Source organism: Salvia splendens, chromosome 8, assembly GCF_004379255.2.
Source record: "Salvia splendens isolate huo1 chromosome 8, SspV2, whole genome shotgun sequence".
In the NCBI taxonomy this organism is placed as follows: domain Eukaryota; kingdom Viridiplantae; phylum Streptophyta; class Magnoliopsida; order Lamiales; family Lamiaceae; genus Salvia; species Salvia splendens.
In genome coordinates this window covers 1,699,023-1,716,908 of record NC_056039.1, presented here as the reverse complement: position 1 = coordinate 1,716,908, position 17,886 = coordinate 1,699,023, and the positions used below count along the sequence as shown (strand labels likewise).

The 17,886-nt window shown below is 37.3% G+C and overlaps 2 protein-coding genes and 1 non-coding gene across 4 annotated transcripts; all 3 read left to right on the top strand.

Annotated features, from left to right (window-relative positions):
* Positions 1-7,766: 7,766 nt before the first annotated feature.
* LOC121744277 (aluminum-activated malate transporter 2-like) lies at positions 7,767-9,985 on the top strand. The gene is made up of 5 exons (XM_042137756.1): positions 7,767-8,063; positions 8,244-8,384; positions 8,697-8,969; positions 9,065-9,165; positions 9,428-9,985. The coding sequence occupies exons 1-5, from the start codon at positions 7,778-7,780 to the stop codon at positions 9,983-9,985; spliced, it is 1,359 nt and encodes a 452-aa protein (XP_041993690.1). The 5' UTR covers positions 7,767-7,777.
* Positions 9,986-10,839: 854 nt separating this feature from the next.
* TRNAE-UUC lies at positions 10,840-10,911 on the top strand. The gene has a single exon. It is a non-coding gene; the product is annotated as a tRNA-Glu (tRNA).
* Positions 10,912-14,912: 4,001 nt separating this feature from the next.
* Positions 14,913-17,368, top strand: LOC121743327 (pentatricopeptide repeat-containing protein At1g05750, chloroplastic-like). 2 transcript variants are annotated; one of them, XM_042136608.1, is made up of 2 exons: positions 14,913-16,393; positions 16,568-17,368. In XM_042136608.1, the coding sequence occupies exons 1-2, from the start codon at positions 14,913-14,915 to the stop codon at positions 16,935-16,937; spliced, it is 1,851 nt and encodes a 616-aa protein (XP_041992542.1). In that variant the 3' UTR covers positions 16,938-17,368. The 2 variants fall into 2 exon arrangements, with proteins under 2 accessions (XP_041992542.1, XP_041992543.1); XM_042136609.1 differs by having other exon boundaries at positions 14,913-16,702.
* The last annotated feature ends 518 nt before the right edge of the window (positions 17,369-17,886 follow it).

Below are 17,886 nucleotides of genomic sequence, written 5' to 3'. Positions count from 1 at the left end.
TGTTATTTATAATAGGACGATATAAAAAGAGTATTAATTTTTAACTTTTAAATATGACCTGCTCCATCTTCGAGGATCTTTTGCAATGATTCTACTTCTTGGGATTTCAAACGTTGTCATCTCCATATTCTCAAAATTAATTATAGGAGTACTACTAAATACACATTTATTATTGTTGCGAATTTGTCTATAAGCTTCTACACTCTCCCAAAATAAATTGTAAATTCTCATTCATTAGCTATAGATTACTAAGTTTTTGTCAATTTTAGTTTTCACACCAATAGTAAATTAAAGAACTACTGCTGATTTGTTATTTTGCTGACAAATTCTTGATTTGTTTTGATTTTGCAATCAATCAATATTTTTTGCACTAAGATAGCTTGATTACCTACTTATGTAATATCACCGAAAGTTAATCAAATTGACATCACATAATTAGACTGCAGAACAACATCATATTATACTATATATTTAATTATCATTTACTATTAAGCAATGTCAGCACAAATTTTTTGAATGATTCTATTATTACTATAAAAATTCAAACAAAGTTAATAATTTGTTCATTTACATCGAAATACCGATTCATCTGGCTAATCAATGCGCATAAGCTCCATATTTTACTAGCCCAATATAAGTTTTCAATTCGGCCCAATTCATATAAATTAAATAAATTAAGCCTTGTATAGCCCACGACCTGCTTCTTGGGTTTCTGCGGCCCAATATTCCACTTCGATTCTCTTATCCAAAAATAAATAATTTAGTGGTAATGAAACATATCCAAAATACTACTATAAATTTCTAAATAATTTATGAATAATTAAATAATCATGTTTTCACATAATATTATTTAATTAAGAACCGTCCATTGGATAGGACACAATCACAAAAGCTTTAAATTTAAAATTCAAAATTCAAAATTTGATCTTTGGAATTATAACATATAGTAATATTATCTGCCAATTTAGATAATTGATTGGGTTTACGACAATGTTCTACAACAGCACATGCATGACAAATTTTGGAGTATATTTTTTCTTTGTTTCTATATTTATGTGAATATATACGGTACGGAATCTTGGAATTTGATAATTGCAATAAATTATGATGGGTTGAATTTATTTAATTATTAAATTTAGATACGATGAGATTTGTATTGTTCTTTCTAGATCAAGTCTGCTAAAACCTTCCAAAATTAGTTTGTATTTTCATTATTTTATGAGTATATGCATATGTTTAATGTGAGCAAAATGTGATTCAGATTGGAATATGCATTTCAGAGAGGGGTGGCGAATCCTCAGAAATATACCAACTCCACTAGTAATTGTTATTTTATTTTTATAAATAGTTTGTTTAATTATACAATAATTTCAAAATAGTTCGTTATATATACATCATGGAGTGTCGGGATAAAATGTGATATCATGTGGCTGCCCCATGCTTCTATAGGAAATAGATATATTTTTTAATTGGTGTAAGGATATTTGTTAATTACTAGTATTAAATAATAGTATAGTGTAAAATTCATACTGGTTTAGTCAATTTTTACATTAAATATTGTGTAGCTTTTATGTACTATGTAGGAATCAAATGTTAGTAAAATTTGTGAATCGAAACAATAACCCAATTATGGAATTCGAAACATTGTGATTTTTTTAGTTAAAGTTTAAGAGTAAATTTTATTTATTCGCTTGATCTTCTAAACGATACTAATTCACTTTTATTGGGTCAGTGTATCTTGAAAAAATTATACTAGCTTTGATAATCAGGATTTAGTTAATAGTAATACTACATCTATTGGAATTTCTAAATTATACTAGCTTTAAAAATTTTATTATATCAAATTCAACAATGCTTTTAAATATTACAATCTTAATTGATGTGCTTATGCAGCATTTTTGTGGTTCCGCAGTATATAATATATTTTCTAATTATATACTTATCTGATGAATTGAAAGAGTAAATTACTTACTAATTTTCATATTCTTCTTTTTCTAGCTATGTACTTAATTCAATAATTACCACTGGCCACACGTAAATTGATCATACTGATCATAAAATAATGAAGAAAATTGTTAAGCAATAATTATTCAATTATCATTCTTCACTTTTCATCTTATTTTCACTATCAACCACAATTCGGAGGGCCATAATTGCGCCTAATATTTATAATTGCATAATAGCCCCAAAAAGTAGATTGTCACAGCTTACGATTAATTGACAACTATTATATAATCTTCGATATTAGGAATTACAGAAACTAAGATATTTAATAACTGTTTAAATAGAACAAGTTGTAAAATAAAATTAGTGTAATTAAGAACCACTCACCAAAACTCGACATGATTTTAATGTATAACATGCCATTTAAAGATTTATTTCCGATCCCCCCTTTTATCGTTGACAATAAATTAACAATTAGTACTACAAATCTTAAGATGCTAGCTGATAATTATTTAAATGAATTATAAAAAGCTGTAAAATAATAACAAAACACCACCTGATCTATATACCACGTTTGCTGAGTTTTGTCTTTTTAAACGGTAAATTTATAGCTTTAAAAAATCAAGATACTAACAAATAATATTATTAATCATAAATAAAACAAGTTAGTAATAACAATTAACTAATTATTTAAATACAACAAGTTGTAAATGAAATTATAAATAAGTAGTAAGTACTAGTACTATTTAATATTACAAGTTGTAGAATAAACTTGATTAATTACGAATCATACATCAGAACTCCACCTGGTCTCAATATAACACACCACTTTTCTCTCTCTCTCTCTGTTTTGGTAAATACACAACTACAAAATCAAATACTAATAATTATTATAATATAGTAGCAAGTTGTAAAATAACAGTAAATTACGTCATCAGAATATTCCTATATGGTTATAGGCTTATAGCAACGGCGGATCCAGAAAATGAAGCCAGTAGGGTCGGATATAGTTAAAAATTTAATAATAAATATAATATTTAAATAATATTTAAAATTATTATATTTTAATAGTCATATTCTGTGAGGGATAGTTAATTTTCAGAATATCCGTATGTGAAAGCGTAAAACAACAATTTTAAAATTCTTAGAACCAAACATTTTAATAGTAATAGTTTTAAAATATTACTCCTTCCGTCCCACAAGAATCTGCACTCTTTCTTTTTTAGTCTGTCCCATATGAATGTGCACTTTCTAATTACTTTTTTTTTCCACCTCTCTCTTACTTTACCAATTTTATATTAAAACCTATAGTAAACTCAAAATATATATTCTTTAGGAACAGAGGGAATAATAAATAAAATATAAATATAATGAAACTTGAAACGAAAATTATAAAATAGTTATGCTTAATAAATCCACAATGAGCCAACCTATGTAATTAGTTGCCCACTAATGGCCCAACTTATTTGCACAACACAGTTTTCTGCAACCCCTTCACTATACCTCTCATCTCTCCTCTTATTTTTAGATATAAGCTAGAAGGTTTCGGGTGGAGTTAAAGCTGCCGTGGGGTCGGAGACAGAGCTGCGCTGGGTCAAAGGTCGAAAATGAAGTATTCCGGCAGCACTCGGTGGACCGCCGGTGGCGGTCGACCCTACGCGACCCCCCGGGTCCGCCGCTGGCTTATACCCATATTCAAACTAATTTAGTTGTACTTTTATTAAATCAAGTAGTTTATGTTACATATGCATGTACGCCTTGTGTATATTTTATGTTAATTTGTATAATAATATGAAATTATGAATTCAGCTTGGAAATCAGAATAGTGCTTTCAACGACGGAGGACTACAATTTCAATTATTCTATACTATAATAATAATAATAATAATAATAATAATAATAATAATAATAATAATAATAATAATAATAATAATAATAATAAATGGACGGCTAAATAATGCACCAACATTCATTGAGAAAAACAATTTCATTTATTCTACAAAACACTCAAATCAATAAGGTGGCAAGCAAATCTAAATAACAACAAAAATTGATGTATATACAATAGGAAACATCCAACACCTCATTATAGAAAAAAAATTAACGAATGATACGAAACTAAGAAAATAAATGCAAAGGAACACCACACATCCTGGCATTATCCAGCTATTGCTCTATGCTATAGTATAGTTTTGTACTAATATTAATTGCATGCCGATTTACACAGTATTATTATCACTAATTTGAAATTCAAAAAATTATTTGTGTACTACTCGATTTACTTATTTCTAAGACATTTGTGTGCTATATTCCACACCGTCCAATATGAAAATATATATTTCAAATTAGCTGGAAAATACAGCACAATAATTTACTATCAAGATACATAGTCAATAGTTTGGTAAGAGTTCACTAGAAACATACTCATTTTGTATGGAATATATGGACTTGACAGCTACCAACATAATAAAACCAAACATAGAAATTAATTCAAATAATTTCTAAAATTTGATTACTTACTTTACTAGGTAAGTCATGGTCACCAATTCCTCCTCTTGTCCCCAATTATTAAACTATAATAACATTGGAATACTTGATATATAGACGACATGTATAATAATTCCCACCTGCTACCACTATTTAATAAATATAGTTTATTTTATGAAGATCCAAAACTAATCCAAAACTATTACGTTATTACGTATATGAAGTCACTAAACGGGTGCGACACATTAGAGTGTGCACTGTGGAGTGGACGCGGCTATAGCCGCGAGGGTGGACGGTCGGCGGGTGGACTATAGTGGCGAGGTTGTCCGCCTCGGGGGCGGACGCGGCGGATGTTGCGAGGGTGGGCGGACGGGCGATCGCCGGGTGCGGGGCGAGGACGCGGCGGGGGGACATAGCCGTGCCTATAGGCGCGGCGACTATAGTGCGGACATCCGCCGCGGCGCATGCAGTCGCGATTTTAAAATTTTTTTCCCTCTATAAATACCACTCCCCACCACCTATTTTTCACCATTTTCACAAAATCCATCCACTCACTATCTACACAACCACTCTCTAAAAAATGCACCGAGGAGACGACGAATCACCCGACTCTCAGGAATCGGGATATGCCAGCAATCCATCAAACCCCTCGGCCTATCCTTCGCAGCCATCGGGTTTTGGCGGATATGCTTCTCAGCCATCGGGCTTTGGCGGATATGCGCCTCCGTCCCAGCATTGGAGTTGGAATCAATCTCCCCCACCGTTGGCATCGAGTCGACCCCTTCCTCCATCTCAGTCGTGGAGGTCTTCACCAACTCCGCCACCTTTACAGCGGAATCTGAGTCGTTCCGCATTTGGAGATTACCGACCCAACCTAGACGCGCTTCACCAGCCGCGTCCGGGTTCCCCTTTCCAAGCCAGCCAATCTCCGTTCACCGAAGCAGATCAAGACGCATTTGATATTATGATGGGTCTGCTCAGTTCTGGCATCCCAGATACGCCAACAGCACGAGTGGAAACGCCCGTTCCGACCCGAGGAGGTAGCGGCAGTCGGGCGGAGGCGGCAGTCGTGGCATCGGCCACGTCGGTGGGCGCACGGGCAGCGGGGCCGGCATTCCGAGTGGCCAGGGCAGTGGCACTGGCGGTAGCGGTGGCTCTGGTTCTGGGTCCAACCGGGGCAAGCCATACACCAAAGACGAGAGCATTGCCGTGGCGAAGGCTTGGGATGCTATCACTTCGGACCCCGTGGTGGGCACAGATCAGGCCGAGGGGAGCTTTTGGAGACGCGTCATGTTTGCATACGAGGAGTTCAAACCCGACGGCGCAGAGAGGCGCGACCTAGAACAGCTCCGGAAAAAGTGGGGTAGGATTCTCGCGACCAAGCGGTTCGCGTCCATATACGAGAATAATCTTCGCCACGCTGAGAGTGGCCGCAGCGCAGCAGATGTTAAGAACCTGTCTGAGGGCCAATACCACACGGAGGGTTGGCCGAAGTTCACCTTGTGGGAAGAGTATCTTGTCCTCGCGGATTGTCCGAAATTCAGGTCGTTCGTGGCGCACGAGGTGGGAATAGCTCCTGGGCCAAAGCGCACAAGGCACAACCTTGCCGGCGACTACAGCAGTGGAAGCGGCTCGCAAGAGTTCGAGCAGTCCGACGAACAAGCCGAAGAGCCAGCCGATACTCACACTAGGCGACGACGGCCCATGGGACAACAGGCCTCTATCCGCAGCGCCAGAGGGGGTAGAAGTGCCTCCCGCCTATCGGCCGGTTCGTCCAGATCGCGCATCCACCAGCCCGCCCCAATCCCACAGCCCACGGTGCAGCCCCACGAGGTATTGGCCAATACCATAGACGTGCAGTTGATGCAACAACTACAAGACATATGCAGGTCATACACATGGGAAACTGACCCGTACGTCAAGAACGTCTACAAGAGGCTCATCACTCGGATTGAGAGTCGACTGTGGTTGGTTGATAATGCGTCTGGGATACCGCGGCCGGCAGCAGCGAGAGAGGAGGAGGAGAAGAAGAAGAAGAAGAGGAAGACGAGGAAGCCGACTCCGACACCGAGTAGACGGTGGCGGAGTTTTGTAGTTGTATTTTATTTTAATTATTCGTTGTATAATTTTACCGGTTTGCAATACAACGAATATTCGGCCTTAACTACCTCGTTTTCTAGTTATTTACACTGCGATTATTTAAATTACATTTGATTGAAACTAAAAATATTTTTAAATGAAAATTGATTATAAAATTTGGGGGCTATTGGAGGTGTCCACTATAGTGGCGGAAATAGAATTTTGGGGCTGTGGACAATAAAATTGGGCTATAGAAAAAAACTGGGGCGGGGCTATTGGGCGTGTCTACACCCTTACGAGACAACTCATAAATGAAACATACTATTATTAATTACAAGTCTCGCAAAATAATTAATGCTCTGTTAAAACATCATTTTTCACTAAAAATTCCATATTAATATTGACGTTTTCATACTACTCCAAAATCAACTATATATATAGTACTCCGTTGATATGCTTTTTCGTTCTTTACTTCAAATTCGTAATAGGAGTATTTCAATATCGATCACAAGGGTATATACTTTTAAACCATTTTAAAATCAAAAGTTTAATACTACTATCATTTTGTGTGTTTTATTCAAAAAAAAATTATGAGATGGACACACTTCAAAAAATAAAGTTGCTCTAAATCAACCCAAGTGAACCATAAAAATGAAGGTAAAAGACACATTTCAAGGATCAAATTAGCGAGTTGGAACTTGGACGCATCCAATACACGAATCTGTTTTTTTTGGTATATACTATATGCTATTGCAATATTACGTGCTTATATTGCTCCCATTGTTATAAATAAGACACAAATCACATAATTATAAATATCCACAAATCTATAATGAAATTACAAAGTAATAATGATATAAAGCTTATATAAAAGCATACAAATTGTATATGTTCAATACTTAGAAAGTGACATGTGAAAACAGTACGACTATATTTTTCTTTAGGATCGATCCGAAATGTCCTGATCGCCTTCAATCTCAACCTGTACTTTTTTATAAAAAAAACATCAAAATAATGCATTTTACAATTAAAATATTGTTATGTTATGAAATTACAATTTCACTTTTCATTAAAATATAGTACTTGAGGGTGCAAACTATTTGTATTATGGATACACCCACACATACCCACACGGGTATCTGTGTGCGAACCTTCCCATCACCCTCAGCCTCAGCCCGCCTCCCATTCTATAAAATCCATCTAATAATAAACACACCATTTTCATTCAAACTTCAAAAAAAAAGCGTAAGCACGACTTTCCCTGAAAATGGAGGTGGAAAATCAAAATCAAGAAAAAGCGTCAATTATGCAGAGAGTCAAAGGCTGGTTCAAGGCCCCCATCGACAAGGTCTCGAGCACGATCACCGGCATCGGAAAAGAAGGCAAGAGACTAGCTAAAGAAGATCCGAGAAGAGTCGTCCACGCATTCAAAGTCGGGTTAGCCATAGCCGCGATCTCTCTCCTCTACTACTTCGACTTCTTCTTCGACGGATTTGGTGTCAACGCAATGTGGGCCGTCATGACCGTCGTCGTCGTTTTCGAATTTTCCGTAGGTAAGTTGGCTGGAAGACTACGATTTCATATTAAAACCAATTGGTGATAAATAGACCAGTTAATCAAACTTGTTTAATTAAGTTGAATATTTGTTAGTTTAATTTAATAAAGAATCTTGTAGAACATCATTCACGTACCATTGCTCGGTTATTAATGTTCATGTTTAAATAATGTTGCAGGAGCGACGTTGGGGAAAGGAGTGAACCGAGCGCTCGCGACGTTGCTGGGCGGAGCGCTGGGTGTTGGGACGCACGATTTGGCCAGCTTGACACCGGAGAAAGCCGAGGTCGTTTTGATCGGGCTGTCTGTTTGCATCATAGGTAATTAATGTAGCCAACATATATAATGCCATTAAATTATAGATCAAAATAATCCGATTTTATAATAACTGATTATTTTTCCAAAATAGTGGAGCATATCATTAAAAGTGTTAAGTTTCAAAATTTTTATAGTGATAAACTCGCATGTAATTTTCATTTTTTTTCGATATAATTATGCAATATTCAATTACAAAAATAAAATTTTGTAAACCAATTTATATTTATTTTGAAAATTTATTGTAGAAGAGTAGATATGTAATGATATTAAATGAATGTGTAATTTGTAAAAATTAATGTGTTGGTAATTTGCAGCTGCAACGGCAACGTTTTGTCGATTCTTTCCGAAGATTAGGGCGAGATACGATTATGGGTTTCTAGTGTTCATCCTGACGTTCAGTCTGATATCGGTGTCTGGGTATCGAGACGACGTCGTATTTGACATGGCGTACCGGCGGCTGACCACCATCTTGATCGGCGGCTGCGTCGCCATTTTGATTTGCATTTTCGTCCGCCCCGTTTGGGCTGGCAAAGATCTTCATCGACACACCGCCGCCAATATTGAGAAACTAGCATGCTACTTAGAAGGTATAGATTTTTCTAATGAAATTTAATGTTTATTTGTTGGAGATTGAGTTGATCTAAAAGTGTTTAATATGATTATTTTTTTCTATTTGTGTTAGCTTTTGGACGTGTATACTTCCAAGAATCATACAACAAAAATCTAGCACCACTCAAAGACTTTAAAAGTGTACTTATATCCAAAGGCACAGAAGACTCATTGGTGAGTAGTTGATTTGAAAATTAGAGCTTGACGTGGCCCGCCCAGTTGGCCCACAAGCCCGCGTGACAATATCGTCGACGTTACTGTTACTAAGACGATATTGTCCAACGGATGCTAGCACCACTGGAAGGGGTCATACTAGTGCTCAAAAGACAATATTATCTCAGTACTAATATAAAGAGAATATTGTTCGACGTGGCAAAAAAATCAAAGTCAACCCTTTATATTTGACTAGGTTTGACTAAATTAATTGCTTGTTTAGGTCAATTTCGAGCGGTGGGAGCCGAGGCACGGAAAGTTCCGGTATCGTCACCCATGGAACCAGTACCTCAAGATCGGGTCGTGCACCCGAGAATGCGCGTACAAGATCGATGCACTCAATTGCTACCTCGTCTCGGACGTGCAGACGCCATTGGAGCTCCGGACGAAGATCCAAGACTTCTGCACCAAGATCAGTTCCGAATGCGCCTTAGCCCTAACGGATGTCGCGATCGGGCTTCGGACGATGACTTGCCCGGTGGCCAGCGAGAAACACATTGCGGACGCAAAGGCCGCGGGCAAGACCCTCAAGGCCCTGCTGAAAACAGGGCTATGGCACGACACCGAGTTCCTCGACATTGTCCCGGTGGTGACAGTGGCGTCGCTGCTGATCGAGATCGTCGCGTGCACGTCGAAGATCGCGGACTCTGTGGAGGTGCTCGCGACGAAAGCGAAGTTCAAGAAACCCGACCCGGGGATGAACCGACAGGCTAGTAGGGAGAAGGTGAAGAGGAGCCCTAGTATTGAAGCATCACATAGTGTCAACATGGTATTTGAGTGATTAATATATATGTGGTGGAAAATAAACAAGAATCATCAATCGCTTTGCATTTTAGTGCATGTGAAAGAAACGTATGTGAGGAGATTGGTTGATGTTTAGGGAGTAATTGTGAAAATTTTGAATCTCCTTTTTTTTGGTCCCATTTTGGTGGGAATTTTTAGTGCAACAATCCTTGTTGTGATGAAATTGTGCATTTTATTGGTGTTAAGCCAGTTGACAGCACATTAGTTTATTATAAATTTGTTTTTAGGTCAATACTAATAAGCCTCAGACTAATTGAAGAAGTTGGATTACATTTCTGTAAACTAATTGGGGTGGTTGGATTACTATTTACTATATATAGCTTCTAAACAATTGGCAATGAAGTGGTACATGTAGAAACGGGATTAAAGTGCCACTATCAATCTTTACTTAAACGAGATGCGACCATAACACCAATCCAAACTTAAAATGATGCCAAATTCCTATAAGAATAACCGAATCAAGAGAAGATGGAATGAAAGATCGAATAAACTCTAGTCTTTCGAAATTATTAAAGTCATAGTACAATATTAATTACTCCTTTTATTTATAATTAATTATTTATATTTTATATATTGACTAATATAACCCCATTTTTTGTAGCGATTATAGACATACAGTTTATTTACATTTATCATTGTTTGTGCATTAAAAAATTGTTGGGTAACTTACTAGAATTAGCAAATTGGAGTAGTAATTTACAAAATATTATAGTAATTGGAATTAATTATTTCCATTTTAGTACTAATAAATACTCGATATGTATATTAAAGCTATTGATTAATACAGAAACACTATAACAAATATACAATCCAACCTCGTATAACAATAATTCCGTTGTCGTCCAGCGGTTAGGATATCTGGCTTTCACCCAGGAGACCCGGGTTCGATTCCCGGCAACGGAACATCCTTTTTGATTTTTGGCCTTTTTTGACAAGCCAACTTCGTGCACGAAGATGGAATCACGGCGTGTTGATAGACGAGACGAAGGGACGATCGACTTTCAAACGAAAGCCACAGTCCTCTCTCTGTGTCTGCCATTTCGTATCCCGCTTACTTTAGTGTGGGAAACGAGAGGCTTCTAGTTCTAGTATAAGCAGGCACACCTTTTCTATTGGGATATGGTGAATTTATAGCCTCTCTCTTACCGTTGGTGTTGATGTAGCTAGAGAAGTTGTGTACTTGCATTCAATGGCACACTATAGCTTCGTCCACCGCGATCTCAAGTCCTTCAACCTCCTTGATTTTCGGGTTGGTGAACCTCTCCGTTGACACTAGAGGTCCCTCGCCACCAAGCTACCGAAACACTTGGTTTAATTGTAGTACTAGTTCATATCTTGAACTCTCAACGATGAGTTTATAAACTTTAAGTTGACGCTGTGAACAAATATTCTTTGAGAGGTCACGGGTATAGACTATATTGATCTTTAAAAAGAAAGAAAAAATAATCTAATTAAAAAGTGTTGTTTTTATTTTATTTGGTAGGTTTGTGATTCGTACTCTCGTCTCTCGACCTTACAAAGGCGAGGAATACCACTGAGCTATTACGTCGTGGTGATCTAAAAGTATTGGTGTAATCATAACATTTAATAAATCATTCCAAAATTGCAAATCATCTAAATGTTATTTTTCAGAATTCATCCACTACTAATTAATAAAATTCAAAAATCTATCTGATAAATAATTGTAATAGTAATGAGTAAAACTAACTAGAAATATTTATCTTATAAAAGGAAGTCTATTATCCAGTGTTTTAAAAACAGGACCGGACCAACCGGTTTGACCGGTCGGACCGCAAACCGGCAGCTGCTCCGGTAAAACCGTTAGTATGTTAGGCAGCCTTGAACCGTTGGAACCGGCCGGTCAGACCGGTTGAACCGAAAATAGTTTTTATGTTTAGAATGCTTGTTTAATATGAGACTAGAGGGGATTGAACCCTAGACCTCTAAGTAAGATACCAACATTTCTGTCACTCCACCACATGATCTTGATGAAATATTGTGAACATTAATTATTGTTATGCATTAACTCTATAATTGTTTGTCCACACAAATTAATAATTTGTGTTTAGTTTTATACTTTTAAATAATTTTTAGTTGTGATATGTTTAATTTTAATTATCAGCCACTAAATTTTATTTTTATTGGTATAATATATATATATATATAGAGAGAGAGGGGTTTGTGTTAAAATGGCAACACCTCTTAAAGTGACATTGTGACACCACGTATCCAGCAATATTATAAACGCTACACGACAATAGTATAAACGCTAGACATCAGTTTATAGATTGTTGTCTAGCGTATTGGATATTGCTGGTCGGGAAAAATTGTTGTATAGTGTATTGGATATTACTGGCCGAGAAAATTTACCCTTGAGCATTTTTTATGATTGCCACATGACAGCTGATTATTCGTCCACGTGTACAAATGATTGACAAGGAATGGTGGTATGATGTTACTTTAAGAGGTGTTGTCATTTTAATGGACCCATATATATATATAGGGTTGTGATCAATTGAGATTTTTTAGCCTAATTGAATTTTTAGCCTAATTGAGAATTGAGATGCATTATTAGCCACCCATTTTTATTAAATGAGTTGTCCAGAATTTGCGACATGGAATTTATTTTAGGATTAATTAATTATGAAAGGGCATAATGGTAATTTTAGTTGAAAACAAAGAGTAACAACTTCTCCCCCCATTCTTCTTCCCTCAACACCCTCTGCTGCCGTGCGATGAAAGCCTCCACCGTCTGTCGGAACTCTTCGCTGCTCATCTCCTCCTCCGCTCTCTTCAGGCACTTCTGGCTCATGCTCCGCCTCAAATTGCGACAGCGCTCCTCCTCACCCCGCCCGCTCCAGATTCGCCGATCTAGTCCTGCTGATTGCCTCTGTCTCGGTACGAGCTGATTTCTCCGCCGATTTGCTCCAAATCGGCTGCTGGATCTGATTGCTGTTGTTACTCAGATATTTCTCCACCGATTTGCTCAAAATCAGCGGTTGGATCTGATTGTTGTTACTCCGGTATTTCTCCACGTACTCGTCGTAGAAATCGGTGCTCCTCTCGCCGGAGAATCGCTTTGATATGAGGAAGAGCGCGATAACGATCGCGTTTCCGATTATGAACACGGCTCCATGGTTGATCAGCGTGATGACGGAGATTCCGCGGAGATACTCGCCAGAGAGCTTGAGAAAAATCGCGAATTGAGCGGAGAATCGTGAGACGAGGATCAGAAAAACAAAGAGCTCCTCAAATCAGAAAAGGCTCGTGATTCTCTGAAACCTGCGGAAAGCACTCTAGGTGTTTGGTGATATGATGGCTGCTATTGACATTTGATATACAATAAGTTGTTGACATTTTGCTATAAGTTGTTGACATTTGATATGCAGGCTATTGACATGTATTGTATGATCATGATGCCAGAACTTGCGTCAAATAAAAAAATTAAGATAAAATAGTTGTTATTTTTAATTACAAGAATTGTTTTTGAGTTTTTGACACTTTATTTATGTCGTTGACAAGCTATTGACATTTTATATACAGGCTATTGACATGCTGTTGACATTTTGCTATAAGTTGTTGGCATTTGATGTGCAGACTATTGACAAGCTGTGAATTGTTTTTGCGTTGTTGACATTTCAATACAAGTTGTTGACATTTCAACTTTTATTTTTCTGCATTTTTAGAAATGAAATGACGATAATACCCCCTAGTTGACATAATCTACTTGCAGTTGACGTTTCGAAAATTTTGTGGATAAGTGGCTGAAAATGTATCTCAATTCTTAATTAATCTAAAAATTATCAACCTAACAGGACCCTATACATATATATATGAAATTTTATCTTAGATTTAATATTACATATATTATTAATATAGTTTATTACTCCATATTTACTAAATATTACTCTAAACTTACTAATAATTCAAGTTTAATTTTATGTATTAATTAATAATACTAATATAATATATATTTATCCAAATTAACTAAAAATTCATGTTTGTTTTATATATTGTCTATAATATTATTTCACCACATAAATGCTTTTAAGATAATATGAATTTTATCTATTTATATATGTAAAATATGTATTTTTTGGGCTACACTAATTAAAAATTTATATATTTAATAAATATTTAAATATTACAATTCACTTATTATAAATATTCTTAATATTTAATTTACTTAAAATGTTTAATATATGTTTTTGTTATATGTTACTATTTATTATAATATATTAGTCACTAAATTTAATACTCCGCAAGGACGAGCACAAGGGCCCCACCATTCCATTATTCAATTTAAATAAAAACATTTCCACAAAATTAAAATTCATTAAAAATAACCGAAATAATATTACAAATTACAAAAAAATTAAAATTATATAATTAAAATCCTAGAAATTAAAAATTACATAATTAAAGTCTTAAAAATTAAAAATTACATAATTTAAATCCTAAAAATTAAAAATTACATAATTAAATTCATAAAATTAAAAAAACCCACTACTCGTGGCCGAATTTCGCCCAACTGGATGATGAATGTGTGTATATATATATGATTTTGGGATTAAATTTTTTAGAAAATTTCAGAAAAAATTTCATAAAATGGTAATAAAATATGTATATTTTTGGGAATCCGAAAATATATTTTTTAAATTTTTGGTATTATTTTTTATTTTTTTAAAAAGAAAAAGAAAATGTCAACGACCAATATAAACGTGTCGCGTCGCTGGCACGGACGTGCTCTTAGCTAAGAGCGCAGCGGCGGACAAGTGTGTCCTTGCCAGCGGCACGTCCGATGTGGATGCTCTGAACCAGTAGCCTCGTCGGATCACTGGCCGGTCCGGTTTTTAAAACATTGCTATTATCTCAACGAGTAGTCTGAACTGAATTTCGAAACAATGAGTATTCCCGCCTTCAAACCACTGCCTCTCCGCCAATCGCCGCCGATTGCCGATTCTCCAGACAACCGCCACCTCCACCGCAGCTCCTTTCGAAGCTCCCAGAACATCAATCACAACAATTCTCTCGAATCCTATACTGCCTCGTGGACTTCTTCCATAGCTCACCACTGCAAAAACGGCCGTTTATCGAAAGCAATACTGCAATTCAATCGTATGCGCGTATCCGAAATCGAGCCAAACCACATCACCTTCATCACTCTCTTCTCCGGCTGTGCCCATAACCCATCGCAGGGCTCCTCGCTCGGTCCTTCAATTCATGGCTACGTGCGAAAAATCGGGCTGGATGCCGCTAATGTGAAGGTCGGTACATCTCTGATCGACATGTATTCGAAAATTGGGGAGATTGAATCGGCGAGATTGATCTTTGATCATATGGAGGCGAGGAATAAGGTGTCATGGAACACTATGATTAATGGCTACATGAGGAATGGCCAATTTTGGGATGCGGTCAAGCTGTTCGACGAAATGCCGGAACGAGATGCTGTGTCTTGGACTGTGCTGATTGATGGTTTCGTAAAGAAGGGGAAGTTCGAGGTGGCGTTAGGGTGGTTTCAGGAGATGCAATTGGCCGGCGCCGATCCTGATTTCGTGACCATTGTTTCGGTGCTCTCTGCTGTTGCTAATATAGGAACACTGGGATTAGGGCTCTGGCTGCATCGATTTGTTTTGAAGCGTGAATTTAGGGATAATATTAGGGTTCACAATTCGTTGATCGATATGTACTGTAGATGCGGGTGCGTTGAATTCGCTCGTCAAGTGTTCGATACAATGCTCGAACGAAGCCTAGTTTCGTGGAACTCGATAATAGTTGGCTTAGCTTGCAATGCATATGCAGAGGAAGCTCTGCGTTACTTCCACCTGATGCAGGAATCCGGTTTCGAACCAGACGGCGTGAGCTTCACCGGAGCTCTCACAGCATGCAGCCACGCGGGCCTAGTGGAGGAGGGGCTGAAACTCTTTGCAGAAATGACACGAGTTCACAAAATCAAGCCAAGAATCGAGCACTATGGATGCGTTGTGGATCTCTACAGCCGGGCGGGGAGGCTGAGAGACGCGATGCGGGTGGTGGAGGGGATGCCGATGAAGCCTAACGAGGTTGTGTTTGGTTCTCTGCTGGCCGCGTGCAGAGCTTCCGGTGACGTTGACCTTGCTGAGACCGTGATGAATTATATACGCGAAATGGATCCGAATGGCCACTTCAACTACGTGCTACTGTCGAACATCTACGCAGCAACGGGGAGCTGGGGCGGGGCGGGGAAGGTGAGGAGGAAGATGAAGGATCGCGGGCTGCAGAAGCATCCCGGGATCAGTTTGATTGAGATTGATTGCACCATTCACGAGTTCTCAGCTGGAGATAGGTCTCATTTTGATGCAGAGAATATACATAAAATGCTGCAGCTTTTGTCAAATGAGATGAGGTATAACTGCGATTTCTTTCCAATTTGATTTCTTGATTGAAATAGAGATTGATTTATATATATAAAAGTAGATTGGTTTACACAGTTGAAGTAGTAGTGATTTAGATATTACATAATCTGCCTGCATTGATTGGATATTACATAGATGATGACTTTAGATAACCAAAAAAACAGAGCATTTTTCAATTTTCTGTTCGTTTTGAAATCATGGAGTTTGGGGCTTCTTCGGCTCATGGCCATTGTGATGCAACGGGTCGGGGCCAGCCGGGACCCCCCTGAGCTGCCAATCCTCCGGCAACTCGTTCTTGCCGGAGGGGCCGTGGTCCGTGATCAGCTTCTTCAAAGCCATCTTCTTCTTCATCTCCATGAACAGCTGATCAAAATTTGCAGCAAATCAAGAAAACCATATATATTACATACATGTGTGTGTATACAAATATATATATATATATATATATATATACAAATATATATATATATATACCTGTTTGTGCATGATCTCCATGGAGTTGGCTCCCCTGCTGCTGCATTCTGCAAAACATGAAGATAAAGCCATGTTAAAAAGCAGTTTTTGCATTACAACTACATGAGAGAGAGAGAGGAGACCAGCAAAGGGATGGAGGAAGAGGGCTAAGAGGAGGAAGATGGAGATGATCTTTGCCATGGCTGATATGAGAGGGTTTGCAGTGAGATTAGGGGAGAGGATGAGGAGAGAGGAGGGTGGAGAGGGGAGATTTATAGAGGGAAACTTGGGCGGAAAAATGATTGCTCAAGCAGCCATTTTTTGAATATATGAAGATGGATTTTGGGTGATGTGATACTGTATTAATTCTCGAATAAAAAGGCTTTGGTGGATAGTACTAAATGCATAGCTGTTGTGATTCGAGGGACGGCGCCGTTTCAGGTGACTGTGACACTTACAACGTCACTACCTTCCCTCAACATTCTATTCTATATATTCCCATATTTTCTATAGTATTAATATCCATGAGTATTTACTAGGGTGATAAGTAGTATTTGATTTGATGACTTGGACAACAATATTGAATCTTGAAAATGTTGTTCATGTTTAAAACAATGTCGTGTAAAATTATTCAGTGGTCTTTACTGTAATATTGGGAGATCTCTAATTTCGTGCAATCTTATAACAAGTTAATACTATTAAGTAATCGAACACTTCCAACATGTATTTCTTAGGCCATCCACAACGCTGTTCATATACCGTTCCTAAATCGTTCCTTAAACTACTATTTGCGGGTCCTACTGTACTTTTTTTACTCTATTCCTTAACTAAGGAACGGAACCTGCAACCCTCCGTTCCTTAACCGTTCCTTAAATTACTATTCATTCAATTTCATTTTTTATTTTTATTTCCAACTCAATTCAATTAAAACAAACACACTTTAATAAAAAACAAACACACTTTAATAAAAAACACACAACATTAAAACAAAGTTACAACTTAAACTTAAAAAAATAAAAAGCACACAATT

Coding starts and splice junctions, on each gene's coding strand:
- LOC121744277 (XM_042137756.1), top strand. CDS start 7,778: ATGGAGGTGGAAAATCAAAATCAAGAAAAAGCGTCAATTATGCAGAGA. Junction 8,385..8,696: donor GCTGTCTGTTTGCATCATAG/GTAATTAATGTA, acceptor GGTAATTTGCAG/CTGCAACGGCAACGTTTTGT. Junction 8,970..9,064: donor ACTAGCATGCTACTTAGAAG/GTATAGATTTTT, acceptor TATTTGTGTTAG/CTTTTGGACGTGTATACTTC.
- LOC121743327 (XM_042136608.1), top strand. CDS start 14,913: ATGAGTATTCCCGCCTTCAAACCACTGCCTCTCCGCCAATCGCCGCCG. Junction 16,394..16,567: donor CTTTTGTCAAATGAGATGAG/GTATAACTGCGA, acceptor CCAAAAAAACAG/AGCATTTTTCAATTTTCTGT.